The 16,011-nt window shown below is 37.5% G+C and overlaps 1 protein-coding gene across 1 annotated transcript in view; it reads left to right on the top strand.

The window, feature by feature from the left end:
• Positions 1 to 16,011, top strand: part of LOC124159377 — a 37,551-nt gene that overhangs the window by 18,273 nt on the left and 3,267 nt on the right. The window contains exons 5-7 of the mRNA XM_046535149.1: positions 6,400 to 6,490; positions 11,037 to 11,215; positions 12,494 to 12,604. Coding sequence (XP_046391105.1) covers positions 6,400 to 6,490; positions 11,037 to 11,215; positions 12,494 to 12,604 — 381 coding nt within the window. The remainder of the gene's footprint in view (positions 1 to 6,399; positions 6,491 to 11,036; positions 11,216 to 12,493; positions 12,605 to 16,011) is intronic.

The raw sequence follows: 16,011 nt of genomic DNA, 5'->3' as shown, positions 1-16,011 counted from the left end.
CAACTCTTTGCCAAGGTTCTTCAGCAAAAACGAAAAACAAACTTCGTTGCAGAGATTTTACATTATTATTAGCAAGAATACCGTGGGCATTGATTCCAGCCAAATTGTGCTTGGAATAAAATATGACCATTATCCATTGTCCGTTGCTGCCTACAGTTGACAATACAGGTTTCTCAAATTTTGTTGCTAGTGCCTTGTGTTTATTGCAATATGTGATGATATCTATTTTTTTTTTTCACCTGTAGTGCTGTCAATAGCATCATCATCGTTCATTGTTGATATGAGCAAAATATTTTTTTTGTTTTGGTACATATTACACCAAAGTAGTTTTTTGGTGTAAACCAAAAATGATTGATTTTACTTCATGTACTGACACATTCTAGAACATTAACACATTCAACCCGGAGTATTTTTTATTATATTTTTTAAAAAGATGGATGGTTTTTTTGCAAAATTTATTCGATATTTTGCTAATATTTAATGGAGTTTTATTCAATTTTCTTTTTCTAAATTAATAACCCGTTAATTAATTAGGACGCGCATTCGCGTCCTCCGGCTTTATGTCTAGGTACGGAGATTATGCAATCCCACGTTACACCCTAAAGATTTGCCGATTCTAACTTTTAAAGGCTGTAAAATCATACATCCGAGTCTTTTTTTTTGCATTTTTGCTATCACAATTTTTCATGTTTTCTAGTATGTTTTCACTAAAGTATTTAATTCTGTCGTTCTGTTTTTATGACCGAATCTATTTCACATGCTTAGTAAAAAGATTATGATTCTCAAGATAAGTATTGTAAACCTCACAATCTACTTCACGTGATAAGGTATAAACTAATCAGTTTACTGTGAAAATGTTAGGGTCTCTTAATTCCACCAGCAATATTCCACACTTTTTCAGCGGTGGATGGGAGTGGAGACCATAAGTTGCACTAATGACATGCTTTTATTTTCGGATGAATTGATCTGTTTCTTATAAATGTGAGATTAAAAGTACAACCATCCAGAAATGTTCCACCTAGGAGGCGAAGGCTTTTTTGAAATGTCCCTAAATGCTGATGTGTGACAACACTGTGACACGATCAACTTCAGGCAGTGGACTGAAAAGCTGTGGCCTACGTAATGAATGCCCTCGGGCCCCCTTTCCCATGCCGCGTAGAGAGTGAGACCCTTACCCTCTCTGATTTTCCACAGGGGGTTGATCACAGTAAGTTCCTTGTAATTAGGAGGGTCCGTCACCGAGTGAAATGGCCTTAGAACACTTTTAGAAGACACTAAGAGGTCTTCAATTCTAGCGTCCCGTACGGTGAATGGCCATATGTCGGGTAAAAAGAATTTTCGACCAACCAAAAATCCTTATTCTGTGCAGGCAGCTTTATTTCTTCCACCATACAATCCCACTCTAAGAAAACTATAAGAATTCAATTGGGGTACATTTGTATAAAGAGATATTAGGGTGGCACCATTACCTAAAGTTTTGACGAAATAAATTTTATCGAAGTAATTTTTCCCAAAATTTCAACATTTACGAGTCTTTTTTCGGTGTCCGAATTACGAAAATACTTCGAATATTTCCGACCACTCAGGCATCTTCTTATAGGCCATTGATAGATGGGTCAACAATGCCCGTAGTGAGTTTTCTCCCGTTGACGGCTAAGGAGAAATTGGAGGATCAAAAGACGGGGCCGGCTACGAGCACTAAAACAAACCGTAAAGGCAAAAAGATGTAAATCATTGCAAGCTGTGGGACACGAGGACACGTCGAGCGTTCTTCAAAACTGAGCACGTTAAAAATAAAACTAATTTTCACCCCAAAAATTAAGTTTGATCAGGTATGACTTCTGTAATGAATGGAGCATTGCACAATATTACAAAAATAATCTTTTAAACATTGGTCTCAATACAATTATTATGCATCAAATGCTTATTACGAATTTGTTTACATTTGTAATATCATTATCTTCACGCTGACATTGGGGTGAACAGAATTAAGATATTATGTATGAAAATTATACCCAAAATATTAATTTTCATAAATTATAATACATCATAACATAAAAAACAACCACAAGAATATTTATCAGTATGTATTTATGGTGCAATCGGAAACATGGCTCCAAACATAGAGCAGGTTCATCAGGGCAAGTGGCGCAATGAAAAGAAACATCTTTTCTTATCTTATTTTGCAGACAGAGCCTACACTTTCTCCTTTTCGTTTTTGCCTTGGAATCCCCTTATATATATGTCGGCAAATGTACTTTCTCCGTTGATTTTCTTATAAGTTTTTTTTTTTCACCAAGCATTCGGTTTTCATCAATTTTCTCACGATGGATTCCCTAAACTGTATTAAGGAGAACTTACTTCCACTAAATCTGTTGAACAGAAGGTATGCATTTACCGGGGAAAGTTCTAGAAAGTGAAGGCCCACCCTAATGTTCCATCTAAGAGTTTGTCTTTCGACGTATTAATAGGATAGTAGTTGGTCTGCTCTATCTATTCCGCCCATGTGCATGTTGTAATGCACCACTTGCTCTGGTTTCACTTCTTCATTCCCCCCCTTACTGGTAACGTTCACCATATCACCACCAAATTCCGTTGATAAGGTCATTACTTCCCTTCTGTCCTTCCATTTGTTAACGCAAAGACCCTCCTCACTGTAGCAGCTTATAAATTCCCCTTTTTTTAGTTTTTTTGCCATTATATCCTTAGGAACTCCCTATCTAGATGGGCGCAATGTTCCGGCAGAGAAAATTTTTTTTTTTAGTAATTCTAGGGAAAGGTTTGGACTAATGTAGAAATTGTCCATATATATTGCATGTCCGACATTCTCGTAGTCTGAAAGAAGTTTCTTTACCACTTTTTCTGTGTGCCCCATTCCCCCTACTTCTTTGTCTCGGGATCCTGTGTAAATTAAATGATTTATAACAAGACCACCAGGCTCTGACAACATATAAATTTTGATCCCATATTTATGGCTTTTTCCTTGAATATATTGGCGAAAATAAAGCCTTACCCTCCACATAACCATTGACTCGTCCAGGCTAAGTTCTTTTTTTGGATAGTAAATTTTTTTCATGTTATTGCGGAAAGTGTCAATATTCCTCACCTTATAAAGAGGATCTTCTGGTTTTGGCTCACCAGGAAGAGGATTCCTACCAAAATGGAGAGCCCGCAATATAATCAAAAACCTATCCCTAGACATAGCTTCAGTAAAAACAGGGAAATCGTAAAGATCATTTTTGCTCCAATACTGAGCAATTTTTGGAAGTCTCACAATTCCCGTCAGGTAGACAACCCCTAAAAATGTGTGGAATTCTTCCATGCTCACATCAACCCACTTCGTCTTCAATTTTTCCTTCCCATAGATGTTTGTCTCTCTTAGAATAAAATTGAGCATCAAATCATCCGCCAAAAGAGTAAAACAGGCAAAGGCATTGTTGCCAGGGTTGGGAACCACTGTCCAGCATTGCCAGTAAAAGTAATATCACTGCTTGTTTTTTGCTGATCCACGAACCAAACAATACCCTTATCCCCCTCACTTAGGGTTTTTGCTTGCTCTTCATCATCCGAGTCTTCGTCGGATAGATCTATATTTCCGATTACCTCCTCCTCCTCGAGTATATCCTACTCTGAATTTTCCGATGGTGAGTCACTCTCACTTTCCTCTATCAAAGCTTTTTCCATTTCATCCTCCTTAATTATTGCACTCATCTTTCTCTTGCGACTCACACCAGAAGTTGATTGTTTAGGATCCATTCCTAATTCCATAAAAACCTAAAGAAGAATAAACGTCCTTTATTATTAGTTTATTTATCCCTCGGGAGGGCACGGTGGTGTATAAAGTAAGCCAATCTTCGGAAAACGAGAGGATTTCAACATTGTACGTACATTCTGGTCTAGAATGGCCTCGTGTATTATTACAATGTACGTTTGACTGTCGATAGTGCGAGTTTTCAAAGCTCTAGGTAATGAAGCTAATTTATTTTTAGATTGGCAAGAGGAACCGACACTCAAGACGCAATAAGTATGCTGCGCGACCGGCCATGTATCTTATGCTTTGCTTTTCTTGAATGGTCTCGCTTATTCTTACAATGTCATTTTTACTGTCTAAAGTGTGAGTTTTTGAAGCAAAAAGTATTGCAGCAATTGTTTTTAGATTGGCAAGGGAACCCGACCCCCGGGGCGTATACATTACACCGCACAACCAGCCGTGTATCACCTTTAAATTTTTACTACCTATAAAAGCACAAGCTTGAACTAATTTCTACAAATGAAGATAAATTTCAACAAAAATCAAGTATTATCGTATAAATACATACATAGTGGACAGAGTACGCCACGCTCCCGGTCGTGTAAAAATATCAGGCATGCCCGCTCGAAGGTTAAATGCCTTTAGTAAGAAATTGAGAACATGGACGAAATACAATATAAAATAAATGGTAATGTCACGATAAATTGAAAAGAAGTTAGATACTGTGCTCACCAGAATAAAGAGAACAGGGACGTAATATAATATAAAATAAAACGGTAATGTCACGATAAATTGAAAAAAATTTACACAATGTGCTCACCAGAATATGCCAGAAGAAATGGATTAAAATGTATATTTTGAAAATTGTTCTCACCGACACGAAGGCACAAGTGGTACTGAGGAACTGGTGTCGGAAGAGAACGCACACAATAAAACCCTATGGTAGGGGAAGGTGACGAAACGGAATCGTTACGGATCGCGAATGCGCGTCCATAGGCATCCTGGCAAAACACTTCAGCTTGAATGTGCTAAAGGAATTAGTACCTTTATTTTCAATGTTCCCACATTGCTGCTTTTCTTTTCCATTATTTCTTCCACCAGTCCTACATCCAAGAATGAGTTGCCCATGGTTATATTACAACCTGTGTTATCCAATGGTGCAGTGATCCATCCAATGGTGGTCTCCTGACCACATCGACTAGTGGGTTGCTCACTACAAATGAAGATCCTTCAGATTGTTTTCCAGGATAGTTTTCTTAATTATATGCATATAACACTTCACTATCAACCAAGGTATAGATTTTTACGGCATATTTCAGGGGTTTAGATGGTAGGTACTGGACAGTAGGATATCTTCCTCTATATACTTCAAGTTTTTCATCAAGAGTAACATCAACTCTGGGAGAGTAGCTTCTCTGTCAATCTGTCATCAAAGCACGAGCATGGTAGTAGAAAAGAGAATAGCTTCATACTCATCACCAGACGAAACATTTCTACATCATGTCTTTGATTGTTCCATAAATCAAGGTTTTCATTGAGACGATGAGATCAGAGTCATCCAGCCAAATACAACAAACCAATTAGAGCCTTGATTTCTGTTACATATGTGTAACAGTTATCCCTTTGTTGCCGATATTTTACACTCTGCTCGAGTTAAATGTACTTATTCGTGTTTTTTACGATCAAATCCAGCATAGAAGGATCAAAAAAATTCTTCCATGCTTCTGAAGGTGTTCTTGCAGCTTGACTAGCCCCCATAAAAACCCCAATTTCACCATATAGCTTTTTTTGTTTTCCTCTTTTCAATGTTATACTGGTTTTCTTCTATCGCCAAAAGTCGATGATTTATTACTTTTTGTATGCGACAAAATAATTCTGTCGTTCATTTCCTTTCTCATTCCTTCTGATCATGTAGATTATCATTAATAGTTAATAAATAGTCAAAAATAGTTTATTCGAATTAATATATTTGGAATTTACTAACACTTTGTTGTATTCCTTTTCATGGAGAGAGTATTCAGTGGAGCGATGATTATTCTAACTCATATGTAACAGAATTTGACCATTACAAACTATTTTCTGTTGTCCCTACAAAATTTACTTTTATAAATATTTATGGGAAAGCTTCTTTATTAAGAAATTTCCCTAGTGCGATGATGAAGGTCAAATTTCACATGAAGCAGAAAATGCAGCATAAATCATATTCTTCTTCACTTTTTTTCTTTCTTCTAAGAGATTGATGTAGGTGTTCATTTTTTATGACTGTTAGATGAGAGTTATCAAATTATTACTACTGTGAATTAAGTTAACTCATCTGTGGATTTGAGGTCCTTAGAGACATTAGAGAAGTAAGCATATGTTATGATTACCCCGCAAACCTTAGAATCAAACGTTTTCCAATGATGCTAGAAAGCCTTTGAATCGAAGGTGTTCCTGGAATATTTGTTCACTAGGAGTATTTTACCTTGAAAGAAATTCCGTGCGGTGGAGACCAGTGGTTGTTTCCGATTTCTACCAGTAAAAAGTTAGCTACTAGCTACAGAGATTCTTTCACGAAGTTGCTCTTTATCACTTCAGAAAAAATAGCATTATTTTTATGCTGTATAGTAATGAATGTATCATTAATTTATACTTAAATTTTACTTCAGGGGGGCTGAGGTGATAATTGGTGATGGGAAGTCATCATTTCCATGCATGCATGGAGATTGTAAAGCTGAGTTCTCACTTTCAACTTTACAGGTATGTATTCATATCGAGTTGGCAAGATATGAAAAAAACATCAAATAATATATGCGACAAAATCCCTTTTTTACACCTGAAGCAAGAAATTTGCTTGTTATCTAAAGCTTAACACTTTCAGCCCGAAATAAAAAATTTAACTTTGTCGTGATCTGAAATTTTTTTTTCGTCATTTAGACTTAGAAGTGTTACATTTATAAAAAAATGACCAAAATAAGTCGTTATGCACAAAAAATTTTATGTTATTTAAGATTTTTTTTTGCTGTTATCTTTAGATGATGCTGGGATCAATCGAAGGGAATCATTTAGACTTAGAAGTGTTACATTTATAAAAAAATGACCAAAATAAGTCGTTATGCACAAAAAATTTTATGTTATTTAAGATTTTTTTTTGCTGTTATCTTTAGATGATGCTGGGATCAATCGAAGGGAAAAAAAGGCTGCGGCGTTCGTAGTATTTTTTTACACACACAGCCCGCGGCAACTTTTTTGAGTTTTTTTTCAAACTATCTCATATTTTTTATATATAGAGTTGATTTATAAGATTACAGGTTATACATTTAGGTATTTTTTTTTCAGGCTTATATATAATGCCTTTTTATTATAATATTTTCTGCATACTATGATTCATTTTATGAATCCCTGCTGAGATAAAGCAGCGTTAATTTCTCACTACTTCCTAGCCAAGAATATGCTGTGCATCTTAGTAGTGGTTATAAATAAATGATATATTTTCGTTCCAACGGGAGGGAACAAATGGTGTGCACGTCAAGTTGGCAGTGACTCGGATGAGCGATTTCTGACTTGTGGTGTCGCTGATCATGCTATTTACGTGCAATCGTTTTTTTGGGAATGGAGAAATGTAGTTAGTTATGAACACGTGTCCCATTTGTGCTAACTCTGTACCTTCCGAAGTGAGGACCTAATCCACAAGTCTCCGGACATGCATTTGAGAACTTGGCTGCACATATAAGCCGTCGAAAACGACTCTCTTTCTTTTGGAAAAAGGTAGGTAAACTATTCTCAAAAGACTCTGAACCAAGGACAATATCACGGACTCCTTCCGGGCTTGGAGGGAGCGAGCATATTGTTTGCAAAGGAAGTGCAAGGCTATCAAACCCCAACACCCATTCTTGCCAGCATGGGGCGTTTCCTCATCCATTCAGGATTGCATGGATGACGAAGTGTACCCCGGCAAACAAAAATATTGAAATACATCTATATAATTTTATACAATAATTCATAAAATAGAACCGGAATGCTGTCACTGCTTCTAGGCGTAATTTCTCAATGTTATTGCATATGAAAAGTAAATTATTCGGTGTGAGTGTAGCAAGGGAAAAAATTCAGCCAAGCATTTTACAGAATATTCAATCATTCCTTACTTATTTTATAACACAAGCATATATAATAGATATTTTCAATACGTATATACTAGGGATGGGTCGAATAGTAGATTTCTCGAATACGAATATCGAATTCGAATATCAAATCATTGCTCGAATATTCGAATACCTCGAATACTAAACGATGAATGTGAAAATGTTTGACTAGGTCGCCTATGCAGCAGGAAACCCGAGATTTTGGCGAGTAATTGTGATTGCCTTTAAAGGATTCAAACAGGAATTTAGCTGATTAATGGAATATTTTAATTTTATGTAAGCAAAAGGGTAGTTTCCTTCATTAAAGAAAACGAAAGGCATTGATTGTGATTCGTTAACCACCATTGGTGTATTCATAATATACAAATTATTTGGTTCTAGAAATACCGGTTTAGACCAATGGAAATGGTCAATTTTATCCTCATTTGAAAAAGGCCAGATTGGCGCCCATGCGATGCCACTCCACGTGACATCACAGGGACCTTGTTTCTACACGAGAGGATAGGAGTTTTACATCGTCTGAGATTACCAATGCATGCGTGAGGCACAGAGCTAAGGGAAACATGTCTTAATAATCACTTATTAAAACTGACTAAGTTCGGAAAGTTTTCTTCGTTTGATAAGGTATTAATAATCCTTATTTAAGCCAAGCGCTACCTGCTAGCATGGTACTCGGCTACCTGCTAGCATCCTGCGTCGTATCAGCGCTCAGAGCCTCGCCCCAAGGTCACGTCACTTGCGGCAGCGGGAAGCAGAACGACGTCATGCGGAGTTTTTCCCGGCATTCATACTTACCCGCGCGCTTGAAAATTTTCACTTTTTATTTAATCGCGAAAAATAGATATCGTCTTATAAAAATCTAAAAGCGTTAAATACGTACTACAGGAGTATTAATATTTCGATTTAGGCAATAAAAAAATAATAGGAAAGCACCCTATTTGAGCATTACGCCAGAATGCTAAGCCTCCGTCGTATTTCTTCGTCTTTCCGACATTTATTTTCTTGCGTAAAATGCTTAAATAAAGTCAGAAATACGTCGTGTTTGGTCTTATTCTTTTTTAAATTACGCGCACATTACTAATATTTCAATCCAATGAAGGTGTAATAATAATTGCCGAAAGTCATTGTTAGACACCTTTCAGGCTAGTAGATGACTCATGCAGCAGTTGACCTCCAGAAAGTGGGAAATTCGAAGCAGTTAGGTAGAAAAAGGTCAGTGGGTGAGAAAAGGGGGTGGGCGCGAGACCAATTTTATTTTTCTCGCGTAACTTGATATTTTTTTCGAAGCTAAGGTCTTCGTAATACTATCCCTGCATGAGCTGGAACCTTTTGTTTGCTTTCGAAGAAGTGGAAATCCTCAGAGTGAGTGAGTGAGGCTAGTGCTGAATGGAGGGGGATAGCGGATCGTGGGAAATGCGCCAATGTTACTAACCCACGGCACTGAGTTTCTCCCTATGGTAGTTTCATCTCCAAGGGAAGATTCAAACTAAGTGCCTGTCGTTATTATCCATAAATGACACATGGCAAACACCTCGTCTCATTTTTATCAAAAGATGGATGCGGGATAATGGTCAGTGGGGAGAAAGAGGGAAGGGTGAAACGCGATTCTATTATTTTCCGGTAACTTGATATTTTTTTCGAAGCTGAGATCTTCGTAATACGATCCCTGCGCGAGCCGGGACCTTTTGTTTGATTTCGGAAAAGAGGAAATCGTCGGAGGGGGTGGGGCGAAAGCTGAATGGAGGGGGATAGCGGATCGTGGGAAATGCGCCAATGTCACTATCCCACGGCACTGAGTTTCTCCCTATGGTAGTTTCATCTCCAAGGGAAGATTCAAACTAAGTGCCTGTCGTTATTATCCATAAATGACACATGGCAAACACCTCGTCTTATTTTTATCAAAAGATGGATGCGGGAAAATGGTCAGTGGCGCAGAAAGAGTGAAGGGTGAAACGCGATTCTATTATTTTCCGGTAACTTGATATGTTTTCGAAGCTAAGGCCTTCGTAATACGATCCCTGCACGAGCTGGGACCTTTTGTTAGATTTCGGAGAAGAGGTCCATTCAGCATTCACCCCACCCAATCGTCAGATTGGTTGGGGTGAATGCCGAATGGAGGGGATAGCGGATCGTGGGAAATGCGCCAATGATGCTATCCCACGGCACTGAGGTTCTCCTGATGGGGGACACCTGTGATTTTCGGATTTTTTTCACCCGATCAATTTCGGTTCCCCACGTCGAACTCTTTTCACCGCTCTAAGCCGCGTATTTAATGCAGTTCGTCAGCTTGCCTAAAACGGCGCTGCAGGCACTAAATGACTAAAGTTTGCCTCATTTTTCCGAGTCAACTACCAACGACGTGCGAGCGACAGTGTATGACGCGAAATTCAAAGTATTCGAGGTATTCGAGACGGTACATTTGGCATAACTATTCGAGATCTCGAATATCGAATACTTTCTAGTATTCGAGTATTCGCGGATACTATTCGCACATCTCTAGTGTATACATATTGTCTCGAAGTCTTCCGTGGCATACAGAATTAGTGGATTTCTCCATTTTCGGGTTATCGCTGCGTTTCGTGGCCAGAGGTGATGACAGTTTCGCCAGGATTCCACCAGGCGTCTTCAGGTCAAATCAGGTGGAATCCTGGCGAAACTGTCATCACCTCTGACCACGAAACGTGGTGATAACCCGAAAATGGAGAAATCCACTAAGTATATTACATAATTTACAACATCATGACTTATAAATTCATTTACAATATGAATATGTATATCAAATCATTAACTACATAAAATTAAATTATGAAACGATATACAATATTTATCAACAGTGGATTCTTTATTATTTTCCATTTTTAAAATAATTTAAACATTAAAAATTTTCCCAACTTTGTCCCACTTCCCATCACCCAAATTCCATCCTTTCTCTTACCTCCTATCCTTTAACATTAGGACATATTTAAGAAAGAACTTGGCTGTGCATGATGCTCTGGAAAATGTTGTGGTAATAATGAAATGCATCATGTAAAAATGAATTCAGTGGATGTATTAAAATGTCTTATTCGACTAATAGTAATAACTTCTACCATATAGTGCCATGTATCGTACAAAGTTTTTACTGTATATATATTTATTAAAAAAGTAATCCACTATTGCTTCAGGGAATACTTGCTCCGTCCACCTTTGGGAAATTGGTCATGCGTTTGCAGGCTGAGGAGGTGAATGCCGCAGGAATTGAAGGCCTTGAGATATGTCCATCTTGCCCATACTCAACTATTCCTGCCCCAGAAGATAAAGTCTTTAAGTGCCTAAACCCAGAGTGTATGAAAGAAACTTGCAGGTTGGTAATTATCTTTATAATGTGTATTTGATTGTGAATGCTAATTTACTCTTGTGATAATCGATTGTCAACCATCATTTTTTCATCATCGCTGATATTACAGCTGGGAACCATTGTGTTGTACAATGGTGGAGTTTATAATACACCTAAATTAGCATGTAGATACAGTAAACTCTCATTATTATGAAGTTCACTGGATCAGAAAACCGAAGGTTCATAATAACAAACTTTGTAAGGGCGTTTCTTTAAGGAACCCTCTCAAAAAAGCATGCCATGCCAAAATGCCTTATCTCTTTAATATCCTGTACTTATAGTCATGCAGCGGAATAGCTTTTCATGTGTCCTCCATACGCGATTAAATTATGCACAAATACAATAAGTCCTTGACATACTAACAACATGCATTCCGAAATCTTGTTTGTAAGTTGTCAAATTTATCACCAAAAAAGTTGTCAGTTACTGGATAACTCATAACACATTTTCTATGTTACTTAAATTCATTTTAATCTTAATTAGATCTTACATAATAGAGTATGATATTTGTGTAAAGGCTCTCTAAAGTTGTGACTGGCTACATCACAGGAATGATTGAATTCACCTAAACACTTTTTATTAAAGGAAATTTATTAGATGGATTTGTGTGAATGTGATAGATATAAAATCCATTGTAGAATATTTGTGGCACACACATAATTGGAAATTGTTGCAGCGGATGAAATCTTTCACGGTACTACTGTCTTGAAAATTTCTCTATTATTTTTATTTCATCCCATCCTGAAACAGGAAGTACTTTTCTCCTGTAGCCCTATTTGAAATCCATGAAGCTTAACCCATCAAGTTTGTGAAGTACCCTTCAGCTATGCTGTGTATTATAAATAAGATTTTAATTACCATTTACTGTACACTTTTGGGTCTCAGATAAGAAAAGTAAGACATGTATCAGACAAATGAAATATGTACTCAAATGTTAGTGGTGACTTTCAATAAATCACATCTATCACATTTAGTAAATCCTAAGATTAAAGTTTATATTTAAGTGTAATGTCATCCTAAAAGCATCTGATTTTGACCTATTAATGTTACAGTGCTGTTTTTAGGCCTTCTCGTGTTTGTTTAGGTGTAACTGAATATTAATCACCCATGTTTTGATGTTAGGTGATGTGAGCTAGGCTTATGTGGGTAAAATTTGTCATAATGTCATGTTTTGCCTTATGTCAGAATGAAAAAAAAAGTAGGTACTGAACTAATCAATTACCTTCTCTATCCTATTTCTTGTAGAATCTGCAAGGAGCAAAGCCATATACCTTTGAAGTGTGAAGAAGTAGAAAAGAATGTTGAAGTGGAAGCACGGACATATATTGAAAACAAAATGACTGAAGCTCTTGTGAGGTAAAATCTGATATGAGATTTTTTTTCTTTTTCTTTTTCTTCTTATCTTGACCTCATTAATTAATGGTAAAATAATTCTTGGAGTATATGTTAAACATACATGATGCAAAAAAGTTGTCAGCCAACATTTAAGTTTATTTAAATCTATCATCAGGGCTATCAATGAAAACATGAGAACAATATAAAATACAATGATACAGTGAGTCCTCGTTCTACGTCACCCCGTTTAACGTCATTTCGCGATAGCGTCACGAAAATTTTGAGACCGTCATTCGTTTATCGCACCTACGCTTCGCGATAACGTCACGTCTTTCAAATTTCGCGCGAAAAAAAGGCGAAGCGGCGGGCGTTGCAGGTTGTTCGTTTTGTGGGCGGTAATATAGTCAGTCTATACAAAGTTTAAAACAGTGTTGTTTATTGATAGTTGCGATTACGGTTTTAGCAAAAATTTCTGCAAAATGAATTCTTCCGTAGGTGCGCAAGGTTTTACTTGACATAATGGTTTTCAGGAACCTAAAAAGTGATTTCAAGGCATTTTTCCGTGTAGAACTCGGAGTTTTTGTCATCACTTTTTTCGCCGAGTTCACAATAATTTTGGTTCCTGTAACTGCGACCATGTTTCAGCGATGATGATGCCCAAGGTTCTTAGACTGTACTCTAAGAACCTTGGATGATGCCCAGGCGACGCTCGCCCGGGCGACCACCATAGCGAAGCCGAAAAGCAAATGCTGGAAGATACAAAAATGGAGAAGGATTTACGTCACTGCTGCTATTGTCGTCGATGAAGACAGGAACTCGTATTTATGCGATAGTTTGGCATTCCCACCGTAAAAAATGCCCCCGATATGATACGCTAACATTTTTTTTGCGTAGGAATTGTGAGGTCTAGGAGCCGATATGCACTTTTTACATTGTTTCTTATGGGATATTATGCTTCGTTTAACGTCATTTCGTTTCTCGTCACATTTTTCAGGAATGGTAAGTGACGTTAAACGAGGACTCACTGTATACAATATCTTTACCTAAATAAATGTTACGAAAGACTGGTTTTTACAATAATATAATTTTAAAAAATATATAAGAAGAGAATACACAAAAAATTTTGACATGCCTTAGCTTTGCGCAAATTTATTGATATTACTTTACTAAGCTATTACCAAATTTTTTTTGTGTATTCTCTTATATATATTTAAAAAAATTATATTATTGTAAAAAACTCTTTCGTAATATTTACTTATGTAAAAATATTGTATATCATTGTATTTTATATTGTTCTAATGTTTTCATTCATAGCCCTAACGATAGTTTTAAATAAACTGGAACGTTGGCTAACAACTTTTTTGCATCGTATACGTTTGACCTATCCTCCAAGAATTATTTTACCATATGAGATTTTTATGTATTATGCCTAATATACTAATGCATGCATGCAACTTATTGTTCTCATTTTTACAAAATTCAAGAAATGAGTACCTGTCATTGAAAAGAAAAATAATAATTCAAGAAATCTAAGCAAAAAATTACTTCGGCAATAAAAATTTTTACTGCAATTACATATACAGCAAACTCCCGATTATCCGGGTTAATGATGGGGAGAGGCGGCACGAGTAATCCAAACTTTCACTTTAATATCTTTTAATGTTCGTAGTTCAAATAAATATTCATCATCATCACTGGTTAACAATCCTAGGATTGGTTTGACGCAGCTCTCCACTCAGTTCTCCTATCAGCCAATCTTTTCACAAAATAAATATTACAATCTGTTTTTATTTACATACATTGTCTGTTATTTTGCATTGCTTTCCTGAGTGATTAAGAGCTTTCTTTTCCCAACCTCGATCTTTTTAGCAGTGATAACGTGGTTGTGCTCTTATTCCTACTGCTTCATGTAATATCTGGTTTCCAAAAGTGGGTGCAAGATCATTTATTCAGAAAAATGGTTTGCACAAATGCTTCAAAACCGCTGCGCGACGTTGGAAGCTATACTGTCAGGCACCACGCCGCGTAGTCGCGTCTCGCCTAAGTTGCCCGGGATCCTAGCAGTGTAGCACAGATCCACTGATCAGCTGTTACCATGCAACAGCTGATCGGTGGTTCCGTGATCACTGAGCGCGATCATGCACCTCAATGGTGGAAAGAAAGGAGCACGTCTAGTGAAGGCAACAAGCGTGCAATCACGCCATCGCGCAGCAGTAGTTTTAGGAAACCAGGACTTATGGCAAAATGGGGGGGGGCACCTCTTGAACAGTGGGATTATATTTTTGGACTAAGAAAGTAGCATTGATGGGGACCTCTCATTAACATGTCTCTTCTTTTTAAGGGTATAAATTGGGGTTTGGGGTATGGACAGTACTTATCAGGCCTTTTTGGGTCTGTAGTTGTTGGTAAACGGATTCCTTTGGTTGGCTCATACTACACGGTTGATTCGCCTTCTGCTGCCGGCATGGTGGACAGAGCTACTGGTGAAGTGCGTGAGGTTGACCTTTTCCGGGTGCTGGAAAATCTCCTGTACCGTCTCCTATTTCCAAAGAAAGCTGCCTCCTCCTCCTCGGTCCAACCTCCAATGTCGCTTCAGAATTTTTCTCTCCTCCACCCACATCCTCGTCTCCTCATGTTGAGATAGGCATACTCAACGATCGTGATCGGCAATATGACCACGAAAAATAGTCCAGAGCCGAATGATGAAAAGCCTTGAAAACTGTTTGCTCATGGCAATGACTACTGGTTTTGACCCCAAGAATGTCAGCCATGTAGATCCTTCATAAAAAACCACCCTGTGGCTTACACGCACAGACAGTTTATACCCAAATGGAGGGGTTTAATCCAGGATGGGGGGTGGGGTAAAGGAGGGAAAACCGGAAAAAAAACCTCACATCACTCATCCACTGTCAATGTTGGGAGGGAAATTTCTTTGTCCGAATTTCTTCGTCTGAATCATAGGGGGTGAGGAAAACCTTGGGGGTTGAAAGCTGGGGAGCTGAGTCACTAGGCAAGGTGGTAGAGGGGTGGGGGATGCACTTCACTCTTCTGTTTCTTACTCATGCACTCGATAAGGACACGGTAGGTTTAGGTAAGGGAGGGGGAAAGACAACTCACTGATAAGCAAACTCCACACGCTTACACACACATGCACTCACATAACAAATGAAGAAAGAAAAAAAAATCACAGGTGATATCATGTACATAAGCTCTCCTTTTCACAAAGCACCCATTCACCCTCATGGAACCGGCCAAGCGGCTACGGTTACAATATGAAATATATGAATTATTTATTATTATTTAAATTTATTAAAATTATTGAAATATATAATATTAAAAATTGCAGATGACATTACTCTTAATTTACAATTAGTTTGCCATTGAAGAATCTCCTAAAATTATTCAAGTGTTTCTTCCTGCCGCTGATT

This window comes from Ischnura elegans, chromosome 5 (genome assembly GCF_921293095.1).
Source record: "Ischnura elegans chromosome 5, ioIscEleg1.1, whole genome shotgun sequence".
Classification (NCBI taxonomy): Eukaryota; Metazoa; Arthropoda; class Insecta; order Odonata; family Coenagrionidae; genus Ischnura; species Ischnura elegans.
This window is presented reverse-complemented; position numbering and strand designations above follow the sequence as displayed.